This window comes from Camelina sativa, chromosome 15 (genome assembly GCF_000633955.1).
Source record: "Camelina sativa cultivar DH55 chromosome 15, Cs, whole genome shotgun sequence".
Lineage (NCBI taxonomy): Eukaryota > Viridiplantae > Streptophyta > Magnoliopsida > Brassicales > Brassicaceae > Camelina > Camelina sativa.
This window is the reverse complement of record NC_025699.1, coordinates 21,932,547-21,948,417: the sequence shown is the minus strand read 5'-3', so window position 1 is coordinate 21,948,417 and position 15,871 is coordinate 21,932,547. Positions and strand designations below refer to the sequence as shown.

The window sequence follows — 15,871 nt, the reverse complement described above, 5'->3', positions numbered from 1 at the left end:
CCATCAGTTAGATACCATAAAATTTCATCCGGTTAAATGCATATGTGGCCCTTGATTCTCCATCCAAATCCTAATACTCAAGGAAAACCTTTCCAACTCTTGGTGTTAGACGACCAGGATGATCTGGATCGGGTTGCGGGGTCACAACCTTCACCAACTTACCAAATCTTAGACCTTAATATGTTAGATTTCTTATAACTTTTTTGTAATCTTCATCGCATTCGAGATCATCTTCTACATCAATCGCATCACTCACGCAGATAATCCTGGTACAAGCAAACAATGAAATTTTCTGTTTTACCCTACTTCATTTTATATTTGTAATCTTCATGTTCTAAACAATTAACTCTACTCCCATGTGGTATATTACACAAAATACCACTGTATTTAGTTACAAAATATACTAACAGAATTTTATTATTAATTTGTTGTAACTAGAAAATGGTTACCCACAAAAATAGCAAATGAAACATAACCTATTATGATAAAACGTATGTATTTATAAAACGTACATATATATAAATGTTTTCAAGTAAATGGAAATGTATAGTCCATCATATATATTTATTTTATATTATACACAAAAAATATTTAGTACTATATAATTTGACTCAGAAAACACTGTTTTTTTTTTTTTGTCAACAAACACTGTTTTATATAATATGCCAAATAATTATAGTACATAATAATATAATTAAAATAATTTTGTAAAAAGAAAACAAAAAAAAGTTATTTTCCCGCACTGCAGCACATGTCATTCATATATAAATAACAAAATGTACAAATAACAATCATCTATATATACATTTTTGGAGACATTTAGCAAATAAATCATGGAGTTGGAACCTATTTACAAGTATGTCATTGGCATTAAATATTTTTAATTTATAATATTAAATAAAAATTAAAAACAACATTTTGCACAACCAATATTTCCTAAAATTAAGAGATTTTGAAGATATTAATACTCTCTTTAAAATCTCTAACTCCACCATTTTTAGAAACAACTTACCCAAGAGACATCTACTTAATAATTGTTGATCTTTCTTCTTAACTAAACGATTTATAGAAACAAACTATTTTGAAAAAACCAATATTTATTGCTAACAATAAAGATATCTGCAAATCACAAACTAACATTTAATTCAGTAAATGTATTCGTCCGATTTTTCTGCAAAAAAAAAGGAAAAACAAATATTAGTTATCATATTCTATAGCTTATTTCTAAATTCTAAGTTAACAATTCCAAATTTAAGAGATGTGAAGATATTGTATACTTGATAAGCAAAATTACACAAACAATAAATTACAATTTAAAAAAAAAAAAAAACTTAAAATCTTAATATTCGCTCCGAAATTTATGCTTCTCCAACTATATAAAAGCCATTTTCGACGTTTTTCGAGTCATCATCTCTCATATTCGTCCAATTTTTTTTTAAACGTTTGTTTTTTTGTTTTCTTTTAGCTTTTTGTAACTAACATGTATGGTGTATTTGTGTAGGATGAAATAAAACATGAACCGAATACTGAACCGAAAGCACCAAGTGAGTTTTCATCTTGATCTATTTTTCTTCTATTTTATTAAATTTTATTTACTTCGTAAACTTTTGAATTTCCAGATTTCTAATTAAATAATTGATCTTATTGTGAGATGATTCTGTTTTGTTTAGTCTGCATCACTAATATATTTGCTATTCTTTTGTTTGGCTCTTTAACTAAATTATAAGAGATCATTCATACCAGGTTATCCCTCACTTTTGTCCATCTTTGTTTTTTTTTTTTAATGTGTTTTTTTTAACTTACCATGTATGCTATTTGTGTATGATGAAAGAAAGCATTAATCGAATAGCACCAAGTGATTTTTTACCTAAATTGTTTCTTATTATATTTAATTTGTATTTTCTATTTATTTCATACATTTTTAAATTTCAAAATTTGTTATTGAATAGTTGTTGATGTTATGAAGTGTTTATTTATTATATTTGTACTTGCTATTTTTTTGACAGTTCAATTGTAAGTGACCATTCAAATCAATTAAAAGATCGATACATCACAAAATCTTTTTTTAGTATACTTCAATGTTAAATTGGGTTTTAGATACATTATAAATGAATAATCTATATTACCTAGATCACATATACATAAGAGGAGAGACTACCTATTGCCCACTATTTTGTCTAAAAAGGAAAGAAATCTTTGGAGCATAAGATATTATGGAGTGTTTTTATTATAAAAAAAAAGTTATTACTGTAACATCCGTGAACCAAATAGTGAGATTTGGGGATGGGTGTCGATCGATACCAGTTTTTTTGGATTCGACCAAATTGTTTTAATTTGTCGACTTTGGGTTGGTTTGGTTCAGTTGAAGTGCTAAACCGACATATTTAAGAGAAAGTCGACCTAGGGTCGTGGAGAAAAGAGTTGGTCGCCGTTTTTGAGAGGAGAAGAGAGAAAAGAGAAGGGTTTGAGAGTTTGGTGAGTTTTGGGGGAGATTCTTGGCTTGTTTGGGAGATATGTTCCTGTGGAGGAGAAATCTTGTGCTAGAGAAGAAGGAGAAGCTTCTTAAGGTGTTGGATTCGTCGTTGTTGGGTCAGAACTTTCTGCAAAAGAGGTGAATGCAGGACCATGGCTGATCTAAGGCCATGATTGGAACAACTGTTAGTGAAGCATTAGCATTATGCAGCATGAGCAGTATGCTGCATAAGCTGTATGTTATTATTTATTAACAATGATATGTGATTGGTACAGCTGTTAGCATTTAGACATAAAGTTACAAAATTAGACATTTTAAATATACAAATATAGTAAACTCTAGGTGATTAATGAAGGTAAATTGTATTTTAATAACGTTAAAACCATTATGCTTGGGAAATGCTTCATTTAGGAGCATTGGGCTGTGGAGCATTTAAAAGCCTTTTATGCTCCCTTTATGCTTTCTAAACAAAACGTGATTGGTTTTCTAAAATCTATATGCTCACTTATACACACTACCAATCAAGGCCTAAGCCTAAGATCTCTTATGTTTTGCTTGTTCTATGTTGTTTGTGGTGTTGTTGTTGCTTGTGGTGGTTGTGTTATTGTTCTAATAGGTTCCTAAAGCTTTTGGGTGAGTTTGGGACGGATTGGAGATGATTGGAAACAGAGATTCGATGATCGGCTTCGAGCAGAACGCGTCTGCGGGGTCGGTGTCGATCGACACCATTGTGGTGTTGGTCGACACCAACTTGTATGTTGCGTTGTGTTTTTTTGTTGTTTGTTAAACATTTGAATATCAGTTGCTTGTGTTTATAACCTAGTATATGGGAGGATTGCCTCACTAAGTATTTGTGATAATACTTACGCATCTCAATTGTTGTTTGTGGTGTGCAGGTATTTGACGTGGAATCATGGCGATGAGGAGGAGGATGATTTAGGGTCTCGGTTGTGTGTTGTTGGACTTGTTATATTATTTATATTGGAACCTTGGATAGAGTTATGCTAGGATGTTGGATAGAATGGTTAGGAATGTTATTGGATTGATGATGTATTTGTTTTGTATTATTGGTATGTTTCCACTGTGTATATTGGTTATTATTGGTTTAATGTTGAGTTGTGGTTTGGGTTGATTTAATTAAGTAGTATGGGATGCTTAATTATATATTTTATTTATTATTAGAAAAAAAGGATCGGGTTGTTTCAATTATTTAGTGGAAAGAGAGTGTTTTTTTTTGTGAATTTTTTGAAACTTCAATTTTCAATCTTCGATTTATGATGTGTATAAAATTAATTAGTGGAAGTTGAGAGCAACATAATATTTTTATATAAATCTTTAATTTGTATATAATGTTATTATTTTTTGTCGTGATTTTATATAGCAAATATTAATTATTACTTTGGAATAAGATTTATAGAGCATCAAATTAATCTACATAAAATTATTATTTTTATGTAAATTATTCTCAGTTATTTTTTATGTAAATTAACATCTCTTAAAAGTTTGACAAAATACAAATTTTTAATATCTCTAAATAGAAAAGAATATTTAAAACCGATGTCGTTTTTTTGTTTTAGAATTATTTTTACATTAATTTAAAAATTAAATATTCCTCATATCTTATTATGAGTTTCCAAATTTTTTTTTTAATAACGAATTTAAGATAATTTCTATAACAACAACTAAAAAAACAAAAAAGTAATAAATTCTGAAACTAAAAGTCTACTAGCTAGCCTAATAATGTAATAAACTAGGTAACAACCCACACTATATGCTGCATAAATTAATATAAATAAAATAATTATGGAACCAATATCAATTTGTGTCAAACATAATATATGCTCCTACTGTTTTACAAAGAATGTCATTTTGACACCTTGCATATAAATTCAGAAAAACTTGAATTATACATATATACCAGTATTTAATTAGTATTTAATCATTTAATTTTAATTAAAAGAGCTTTGTGTTAAGGGTAAATTAGAAAATTTGATGTAAAAAAATCACATTGGAAATTTAAGTGACATTCTTTGTAAAATAAAATAAAAAACTCTAGAATGACATTTTTTTGTGAAATAAAGGGAGTAATGAAGAGATTTTTTATTTAAATTTTTATTTATTTCATGTAAGAATACGTTTCACCCGTGAAATTTTTAAATATGGAAAAAGTTTTAACATAGTAGAAAAAATATTGATAAAGTGTTACTATTTATGGCAACATGTCTTTTGTGTGGTTTAAAAACTAATTTATTGAAACATGACAAATGATTAAATCAAAATTCTATAAGTGTAATATACATTTACAGAAAATATTAAGATATGAGTACTATTAAGTTCAAATTTCTATTTTAATTTGTTGATCTTTTTGTTACGATCATTTCTTTTTAGTGTTTGTGAAAAAATTTTGGTACATTGTTTAATGAATAACAATTTTTTACTAATAAAATTAGACGTTAGATTTTAAAAGTTTTTTAAAAATATTTTTAAAATACACGTTAACAACATATAGTATACATAAAAAAAAATCAATAACATTTTTTTTTTATTAATTTTGGTTTAATATATTATGGTAAATTGCTAAAAGGTGTATGGAATTCTCTAAACAAGGACACCTCAGCATTTATCTCAATATGATTCCCTACGTAGTAGTATATACTATATAGCGACTCATAGGCAGTGGCTTGATTATAAAACTAAAAGTCTACTAACTAGCCTAATAAATAATGTAGTCAACTATCGTGCAAGTAAACTCTGATTAACGTAGTTAACTATGGTTTACATTTTAGTTAGAAAACTAAGAAATAGAAAATACCAGACGGCAAACCTCTTACATTCATCTTAAAAACTACATCCTGTTTGCAAAAGAAGAGAAAACTTAGTCAACTTTTGGTTTTTGTTTGCTAGAAAACTCTCGTGAAAATTTCCATTTTCAAATGTCATCTGATCTGTGATTAGGATTTTTCAGGAATTTTTTTTTGTTAATTTTGAATGTCTTCTTCTTCCTCCTTCTCTTCTACCAATTGGCGTTATGATGTCTTCCTGAGCTTCAGAGGGAAAGATGTCCGAAAAACATTCCTTAGTCACTTTCTAAAAGAGCTAGATCGTAAACTGATCAGTTTTTTCCAAGACAACAAGATCGAAAAAAGTCAATCGCTCGATCCCGTGCTTAAACAAGCCATTAAGGATTCGAGGATTGCAATTGTTGTCTTCTCCAAAGAGTATGCTTCTTCTAGATGGTGCCTAAACGAGCTGCTGGAGATAGTGAAATGCAAGAACATGTCAGGTCAACCTCAACGTGTGATACCCGTTTTCTATGATTTGGATCCTTCTCATGTCAGAAACATGAGCGGAGACTTTGGAAAGATATTTGAAAGAACATGCCACAACAAAACAAAGGATGAGGTAAAATTATGGCGGCAAGCGTTGATGGATGTAGGAAATCTCGTCGGATTCCATTCTCAAAATTGGTACAAGTTCAAGGAACCTTCATTTGTATATTTTGCATATATTTGTTTATACTTGGGATTTGACGTAATATATATATATATATATATATACTTGTTTTTTTCTTGCTTGTGTATTAATATTTCTGCTATTGGTAGGGAAAATGACGAAGCAAAATTGATTGAAGCTATTGTCACTGACATTTTGACGAACCTAAATATAACTCCATCAAACGATTTCGAGGGCTTTGTTGGGATCGAAGATCATATCACAAAGATGAGTTTGATGTTGGACTTGAAATCTGAAGAAGTGCGAAAGGTTGGGATATGGGGTCCCTCAGGAATTGGAAAGACTACCATTGCAAGAGCTTTATTTAGTCGACTCTCTCATCACTTCCAAGGTAGGGTTTTCATAGACATGCGTTTCATATCTAAGAGTATCAAAGATTATAGCAAAGGTAACCCGACTGACTATAACATGAAGTTGCACTTGCAAAGGAAATTCCTCTCTCAAATATTAGACCAAGAGGGCATAAAGGTAGACCACTTAGGTATGTTGAGAGGAAAATTAAAAAACCATAAAGTTCTTATCATTATTGATGACTTGGATGATGAAGTGGTCTTAGATGCCTTGGCGGGTAAAGATGATTTTTTCTCCCTTCCATATAAATTTTTCTGATTTGAAAGTTTTACTTGTTAAGATAACGATTGTTATATTTCAGGGTTCTAACACAGTTCAAGGTATATCATTAAATCTAGACGAGGTTACGGATACATAAGAAAGCCTTCAAAAAAATGAGAAATCTCAAATTTCTGAACATTTATACTAATACATTTGGCGGGAACAAAGAAACTAGATGGCACCTACAAGAAGGCTTCGACTATTTGCCCCCTAATTAAGCTCAAATTTCTAAGTTGGGAAAAATACCCGTTGAGATTTATGCCTTCTAACTTTCAACCTAAAAACCTTGTCAAGCTCCAAATGATGAATAGCAATCTCGAGAAGTTATGGGAAGGAGTTCATGTAAGTCTTTATTGAAATTATAATTAATTGCTATGAATAATCATATGTTTCCAACACAAAACCAATTGGTAATAAGTAGATTGTTGCATATCTTATATAATTAATTCTGATCTTAAAAGTTCTGTTGTGAGATCATAACAAATCCTCTCAAAATGATAGGCCTTTTGGTTCATTCATCTCAAACTGAATCTTACTTTCTTTGGATTAGTTATACTTGTTTTAGTTTACTCTATTTTGATACCACTAAAACTTTAATTTTAATGATTACCAACTCAAAAAAAAAAAGTTTTTTTTAGTTAGAAGCTCATGATTATGGTGTGATTGCCTAGTTGACTGGCTATGGATATGTTGTCTAATATGTGTATTTCCGACATGCATGTTAGTGAGATTCATTACAAGATGACATGAGAAAAGTCTTTCATTTCAATTAGATGTCTTAGGATCCCACATAAAGATTAGAGAAAACATAAAATAATATATAATAAACACCAACTAATTAATTGATGATAGCAGAGTGATTTTTAGTTCGAGACATACAACATAACAATATCGAGATTAAAATGTTGATTTTTTTTTTATTTTAGATGACCACTTCTTTGTGAAGTGTTGTGTAACTTACTTATATTTCAGGCACTTACAGGGCTCAAGGATATGGATTTGTGGGGATCTAAAAGTCTGAAGGAAATTCCAGATCTTTCTATGGTCACTAATCTCGAGACACTTAACCTTGGGAGTTTAGTGGAACTTCCGTCCTCTATTAGACACCTCAATAAACTAATCGAGTTGGACATGTCATATTGTTCTAATTTGAAGCTTCTCCCAACGGGATTGAACCTCATATCTCTCCAATGCCTCCGTTTGTGGGGATGTTCACAATTGAAGAGTTTTCCAGATATCTCAAACAACATTTCAGATCTTGATCTAGGGGAATCAGCGATTGAAGAATTACCCTCTAATCTACGTCTAGAGAATCTCCAAGCACTTCAAATGTTTACAATGAAAAGTGGGAAATTGTGGAAAACAGTGCAGGTATGTACTTTAGCTTACATTTTTCCGTTCATTTTTTAAATAAACTTGAAGTTATCGTCCAATTTATAACGCCACAAAAGGAAAAAAAAAAGTTATGTATGGTACCATTATAATCATTAGGATACAGACTCCCACAATGTTGCAGAAAAATATTCTAAAAAAAAACAATAGATAATTAAGAATTTGAGAAGGAAAATAAACTCAAAATGGTGCATGTTGTGATATAGTTTAAAAATATAGAATAACAAGAAAATTAAAACTATAAAAAACAAAGAAAATTCATAGAATCATAAGATACATAACTTTTAGTAAAAAAATACAACCATCAAAAGGAAAAGTTATGACAAAAAATGTAAACACAACTAAAACAAATTACTGCGAAGAAACGCGACTCTTAAGTAAAAACAAGTATTAAATGGAAGACATAATAAATTGAGACAATAAAAAAATAATAAGTTCTAACGAATGTAAATATTAAGTTATATGTTATGAAAAAATATTGACCCAACTTTCAATTTTTAAAACAACTGACTTTGTGTCATTACGTTCATACACTCACTCTCATAATTTTGTTTTAATTAAAATCCAAAATTTTTATTTTCGTAGTTAGATGAAGATATAAATATAGATAAATATATATATATATATGTACATATATATATATATATATATATATATTTATACTATTAATTGGGGAGTACACATAGGGATAAAAAAAAATAAACATATATCCATGTTGCCAAACAGACCCACTTGCCTACATAATTTTAAAAATAAAACTAAAATTTCCTAAAACAATGGTAACAATTATTAAAGACTAAATGATTAACTTTTTTATAAGAGAATTTGTTAAAAACGCCCCTTTTGATATACTCCTTTTCAAAAATACCCTCTTTTCTGGTCATTTTTATTTTTGCCCTCTTTTAATTTTTAATAACCATTTTACCCTTAGATGAAAATTATTTTATTCAATAAAAAGAAAAACAAAATTTTCCCGCCAAAAAATTTCCGACATATTTTCCCACCAAAAATTTTTCGAAAAAAATTTCCCGCCAAAATTTTTTCGAAAAATTTTTCCCGCCAAAAATTTTTTTGTCAAAAAAATTTTGTTAAAATATTTCGACAAAAAAAGTTTTCCGCCAAAATTTTTCCCGCCAAAAAAAATTTACAAAGTTTTTAAAAGGTTTTATAAGGTTTATACCTTATAAACACCTTGTAAAGGCTTTTACAAGATTTTTTAAAGAGTTTTAGAAGGTTTTTTAAACAACTTGTAAACGCTTTTACAAGATTTTTAAAAGGTTTTTAAAAGGTTTTTAAAAGGTTTTCAAATAGTTTTTAAAAAGATTTTTAAAAGGTTTTTAAACACCTTGTAAACGCTTTTACAATAATTTTAAAAACCTTGTAAAAGTTTTTATAAGATTTTTAAAAGGTTTTTAAACACCTTGTAAATGCTTTTAAAAGCGTTTATAAGGTGTTTAAAAACCTTTTAAAAGCATTTACAAGGTTTTTAAAAGCGTTTACAATGTGTTTAAAGCCTTTTTAAAAACCTTGTAAACACTTTTAAAAGTTTTTTAAAAGCGTTTACAATGTTTTTAAAAGGTATAAATTTCAATATTTTTGGCGGGAAAAAAATTTTTTTTGGCGGGAAAAAATAATTTTTTCGGGAAAAATTTTCGATTTTGGCGGGAAAAAAAATTTTGGCGGGAAATTTTTTTGGCGGGAAAATATTTTCGATTTTGATGACTGTACATTCTTGCTGTCACTCAAAAAGGGTAATTTGGTCATTTTGTATATAAAAATGGTCAACATAAAGGAGTATTTTCAAAAAAAGGGATAGAAAAAGGGGCATTTTTGAGAATGCCCCTTTTTATAATTCAAGATATTTCAGTATTTTAGGAAACTATATTAACTATACTTGCCTACAGAATTTTAAAAATAAAACTAAAATTTCCTAAAACAATGGTAACAATTATTAAAGACTAAATGATTAACTTTTTTATAATTCAAGATATTCCTGTATTTTAGGAAACTATATTAACTATAAATAATACATTTCTATATTAATTACAAATAATAAATTCAAATATTTGACATCTATATAAAAAAATACAGCCAATAAGATTACAAAATGATAATTTTAAATATTATAATAAAAACGAAATTATTTATATTAACAATTCCTTGAATTTTATATAGTAATTAAAATTTTATAAAATAATAAGAGATTTTTGCAATTAATAAAACTTATCATTTAAGATTTCCATAACAACTAGATCTAATTAAATTCGAATAGTATATATGAAAATAACTTAACTTTAATTTAAACAGATGATTTATATTAAGAAATCTTGAAATAAATCAATAATTAGTTTACCAAATATCTAAAATTTAGGGATTATTTCTATAACTAAGCTTATATATTTACTCTTATCGGTTTAATAGGAATTGCAAAATCTAGACAATTAATTTATTATCCAAATCGAATCATCCATATAAATTCAAACATATTGTATATGCATTAAAAGAAAAATAAATAAGATTTTATATAGTTTTTTGTTGTTTTAAACATAAAAGTAAGTAAAAAATGTTTAGCCTGACTCTTTCCACCCTATAAATAGAGTAATCGATTTAACATTCACATATCATATATAGCACTCTACACTATTTTTGTATCTCTTTGTTTCTGCAAAAAAAAAAAAAAAATGTATGTGTCTTAGTATTTAAGTTTGCATATGCATATTACTAACATCTTCTATATTCTATTTTTTTTGTTAACCAATACTATGTTCTATGTCATGTTTATCACTATTATTCTTATGAATTGTTAAGTTTATAATTTTATGTCGTGTACATAAACATATACAAGTCAAGATCTCTTTCGCAAGCATACATTTTTTTACCTAGAGATTGTATATAAGGAAGGATTGGTATATGAGCGAGTGTTCATCCAATTGACATAACATATGAGCGAGTGTTCATCCAATTGACATAACATCTGCAAAACAAGAAAATTACATTTAATTGCTTAAAAGAAGTCCACATTTTTTATATGAATCTGGTAAGTCACAAAATACTGTATTAGTATTTGTTTTCTTTAGTTTTTATATAGATTTATTTAAGAAAACTCTATAGAAAATTCTTATTAAGGTATATAGTTGAGCCTTGATTTAACATTATCAATTTACTTTAGAAACCAACACATAAAAGTACAATTTAATCTTCCATGACTGTATTGTAAATTTGTAATCAGTTGTATGTATTTAGTTATATTATTTTCTTATTTTTTTCAAATATATGATGTGAACAATCTTTTTAAAATGACACTATAATTGGGGATGTATATATGGAAAAGAAAACAAACAACACACATGGCAGTAAAACTTTATAACATGCGTACATTGAAATTTGTTTTTAAGTCATCATTATCTTTAAAAAGTCTATAAAAATTTAAAAATAAATTACTCTGCAAAATACCACATAAGATTAGAAAATTAGATAACAACTTATTTTTAATCGTTTCCAGGCCAACCGCTGGTTTTATCAAAGTCTTAAAGTACTGATTAACACTCAAACACCCAAATATTCATAAACCAAAATGAAACTGAACCAAAAACCAAAATGACAAAAATTGGGTTACGGATGTTATACTAAATAAATATGTTTACACATACTAAATAAATAATTCTAACTCTTGACATGTTCTATAACGTGATAAAATACATTTAATGTTCTCAAATAAATCTTACTATTTTCAATTGAACTAGCATAAGTTCAAAATAATATAAAAATAAAAAATACATAAAATATGTTTTATAACAGTTAAAAATATTAAAACAAAAAAACATAATCTAATATAGGTGAACCGTATATAAAATAGAATAAAACAGTCAATTAATTTTGTAATATTTTTATTATAACATAGGATATATAAATATACTATGAATTATATTTATGTTTATTCCATACGGGAGTTTGAGAATGTATGCTTTCTTCCGGTCCCGTCCTGTTTTCGATCAAAAATACAAATTTGTCTCATATTCAAAATGTCCCATATTGGGAATGTATTCTTTTATGCAACAAAAAATTGAGAACATCTGTAGGACATCATGGAACATGACAAAACGAAAAGAGAATTACGTCCATCCTTAAATATTCGTATTTGTCTCAAACGGGTATTTATCGTTGTTAACGGTTATATATTTGATTTGATAGTTCACAAATTTAATAGAATCTAACTAATTGATTACGTTTGTTATCAGTCCAACCATTATGTTGTTATAAATTTTAAAGTTTTGGTGAAACCATTATTATTTCAAATTTTCAAACATTAATAAACTAAACCAAAAATCAAACTAGAATCTCAATTAATATGAGTTTGATTATAAGTATTAAAATAAATTGGTTGATAAACATAATCCCGCACGTACGTACGGGTCCGAACCTAGTATACATATAATACTAGATAATGAATAAATGCAAATTTATGTGAAAAGAATCAAACAAAAATAAGACTCCTTTTGTTCCTAACTAATCCAAATTTTAAGGTGTTCACACAAATAAAGAATATAAAGTAAAAAAAAAAGATTGATTAACAATTTTCAGTAACTCTAAGTCTAAACCAATCATATTTAATTGTTTTTTAAAAAAAATCTGCAATTAATCATATTATCTAATAAAAATGCATAGAATTTTTTTTTTAAAACTTCTTACTGTTAAAAAATCTTAAAATCTGCAATTTATCATATTATTTTGTTCAAAACTTTCTAAGTAGTAACCCTTTTAGCTCACTAATTTGAGACCAACCAATCCTGAAAATGTAAGTAGTTACTTTATTAGGGAAATGAGTGTCATTTTGAAGTGATATAAATTTAACATCTATAAATTGTTTATATGGTTCAGCCTCTTACACCTCTCATGACCATAATGTCTCCCTCTTTGACGAGTCTGAGGCTCTCGGATATCCCAAGTTTGGTGGAGCTTCCATCTTAATTTCAGAATCTCTATAACCTAAAGCATTTGACTATTACAGAATGCATAAATGTTGAGACTCTTCCAGCCGACATCGGCTTCGAATATCTTACTTGGCTCGACCTTAGTGGATGCTCACGGTTGAGGAGTTTTCCTGATATCTCAACCAACATCTCATTGCTCAAACTAGTTGAAACAGGGATTGAGGAGGTTCCATGGTGGATCCAGGACTTTTCTTGCCTTCGATTCTTATACATGAGTGGATGCAACAATTTACAATGCATATCCGTAAACATTTGTAAACCGAAAAGTCTCAAGGTTGCTAATTTTGCACATTGCGTGGCATTGGCTGGAGCTCGGATTAATGATACTCCAAGTGAGGTGGCAATGGAAACAGACAGTAGTTACTCTGAGTTACAAGTCTCTGATGAGTCTTCCTCTTCTCTTTCAGATCATTACACCCCCAAACTCGATCTCAATTTCACGAACTGCTTCAACTTGGATCCAGAAGCTCTGCTTCATCAACAATCAATTTTCAAGGAAATAGTCTTGCCAGGTGAAGAAGTGCCTTCATATTTCACTCATCGAAATTCTGGAAACTCCACTTCTCTGAGCAATATCTCTATGCCTGACACCTCTCCCTACCAACCATTCTTAAGGATTAGGACTTGCGCCGTGATTGATTATGATGGCATAATTACACCTGGTATACATATTCAGCTATCTTGTCGGTTCAAAGGAAGACTTGGGAACCATGTTGATTCCACATATAAAAAAGATTGTTTGTGGACAGAGCAGAAGGTTAGTCATCTTTTTATATTTGACTGTCTTTTCCCATTAAACAAAGACAATGACCCTATGGCTGAAGTAAACTACGATCAAGTGGATATAAAGTTTAGTCTCACTGGTGGCTGCAATTTAAAAGGATGGGGTATACGAATTTTTGAGGACTGTGAGACTAATCAGAGTGAAGAGTGTGGAGACAGTGATGATCAGAGTGAAGAGTTTGGGAACATTAATAACAGTGATTATCAGAGTGAAGTGTATGGAGACAGTGACGATAGTGCGGACATTCGACTCTCTCAGGATTTTTCATCACCGAATAACCGACATGGTAAACGAAACACTCTTCCGTATGTTTGTGAAGACAATATGGTCAATGATGGATTCCATGAAACAGAACACAGTAGAGAATGTGGACGCAGCGATGTCGAGGCAGAGAGCAGAAGTAAACGAATGCGAGTAAGCATCAAGCTTGAACTTTAAAGAATATTCTTATGTCTCACAGTTCTTTTTCTAGGATCATTTGAAAATTATTTTATTTAGTAGACTATTTTTTTCGCAGATTACGTGAAGGACACTCAAGAAATTGTGAACCTTTGATTCATGAATACGAAATGAGTAATTTTGCCGGTTCTATAGGATTCTTCATTGCCAATTTTAGTTCCGCATCCATTTTAAAACATAGCATATTATTAAGAATCGATTCAAAATATTTTACCACCAATCAAAGAGTTAATTTAATTGGTGATTTTCAAACACTACCTTTCCGTTTCTATTTTTTTTTTTTTTTTTTTTTGTGCTTATCATAAATTGCTAAACAGTGTAATGACATATGTGCATTTGAGTTTGACTACGTCACCCCATGAGGTATATTGGTGTATGGGCCGACAGCCCATGTTGGGGTTTTGTTATGTCGTTTATTATAAACCATAATATTGTTGTAAACCCTAAAACCTAGTGTTATATAAACTTTTGTATCATTGATTAAGGAAGACAACACAATAATAAAGTCTTTTCTCCAAAACTATTTTCTAGTTTCTTCATGGTAGCAGAGCATGAGATCTTTGTGGATCTAAATTAAAACTTCCGCATTAGTGTTTTTGTGATCCCAATGATCATGGGATGTGAAGCCGACAAAGGTGATGGTGACGGAGATGATAAAGATGATGTGATTTGTGGATTTGTGTCCACGTTTGGGTTTTTTTTCTAGTAAACGAACTCATGAGTTTTGGTTAGTATTCATAAGTTTATTTATTTCCTTATAATTTAATTAATGGGATTTTGGGTTTGTGACTTTGTGCTTCAAGAGTCGTATGGTTTCTATTAATCAGGGTTTTTTTTTTTCTTTTTTTTTTTAAAAAAAAGTTCATTATATTGGGTATAGGGTTTATGGTTTACATGGGTTTTAGTTATGAATTTTTTTCTGAGTTTTTATTTGGTAATAGTTTTATAACTACGGGGGAGTTGTTTGTAACCCTCATATTTTTAGGTCAATTTCTTTTTAGTCCGATTTGTGGACTGTCCGAGATTAGGACAATTGTTTGTAGAGATTGCAGTATTTGCACCCACGAGATGTTTCCCTTTTACCAAAGACCGAAGACGAGTTGATGTTCTACCCCTATTTTTAAGATTGAAGTTTATGCCCGGAGGAATTTGCTGACATGGTTTTTCCGTCCTTGACAAGTGTCCACGACATACATGTTCTGCTTTTCTATTGCAAAGTTTGCGTGTTGCGTACCATGTTTGTCGTGCGGGGGAGTATTGGTGTATGGGCCGACAGTCCATGTTGGGCTTTGTTATGTCGTTTATTATAAACCCTAATATTGTTATAAACCCTAAAACCTAGTGTTATATAAATTCAGGTCCGGCCCACCCCTAAAGCAGCTAAAGCATGTGCTTTAGGCCACCAAATAAATACTAACTATTTGGATTACTTAACAAAATATTTCTTAGCTAAGTTGGTTATCTAATACTTAGCATAAGTATCTTGTCACAGGTTTGAATCCCCAAATAGGCAATTTTTGTATTTTTCTATTGTATGTAATTATGTATCATATAGTTAATGTATATTTATAAAATACCATACATAAACAATGCTTTAGGCCACTTTAACCCTAGGACCGGCCATGTATAAACCTTTTATCATTGATT

General features: G+C 29.4%; 1 protein-coding gene across 1 annotated transcript; it reads left to right on the top strand.

Annotated features, from left to right (window-relative positions):
• Positions 5,462 to 14,361, top strand: LOC104748669 (disease resistance protein RPS6). The gene is given in 7 exon segments (XM_010470274.2): positions 5,462 to 5,940; positions 6,076 to 6,454; positions 6,639 to 6,679; positions 6,681 to 6,813; positions 6,815 to 6,940; positions 7,571 to 7,969; positions 12,869 to 14,361. Coding segments are annotated over 7 exon segments (2,892 nt in total). The 3' UTR covers positions 14,204 to 14,361.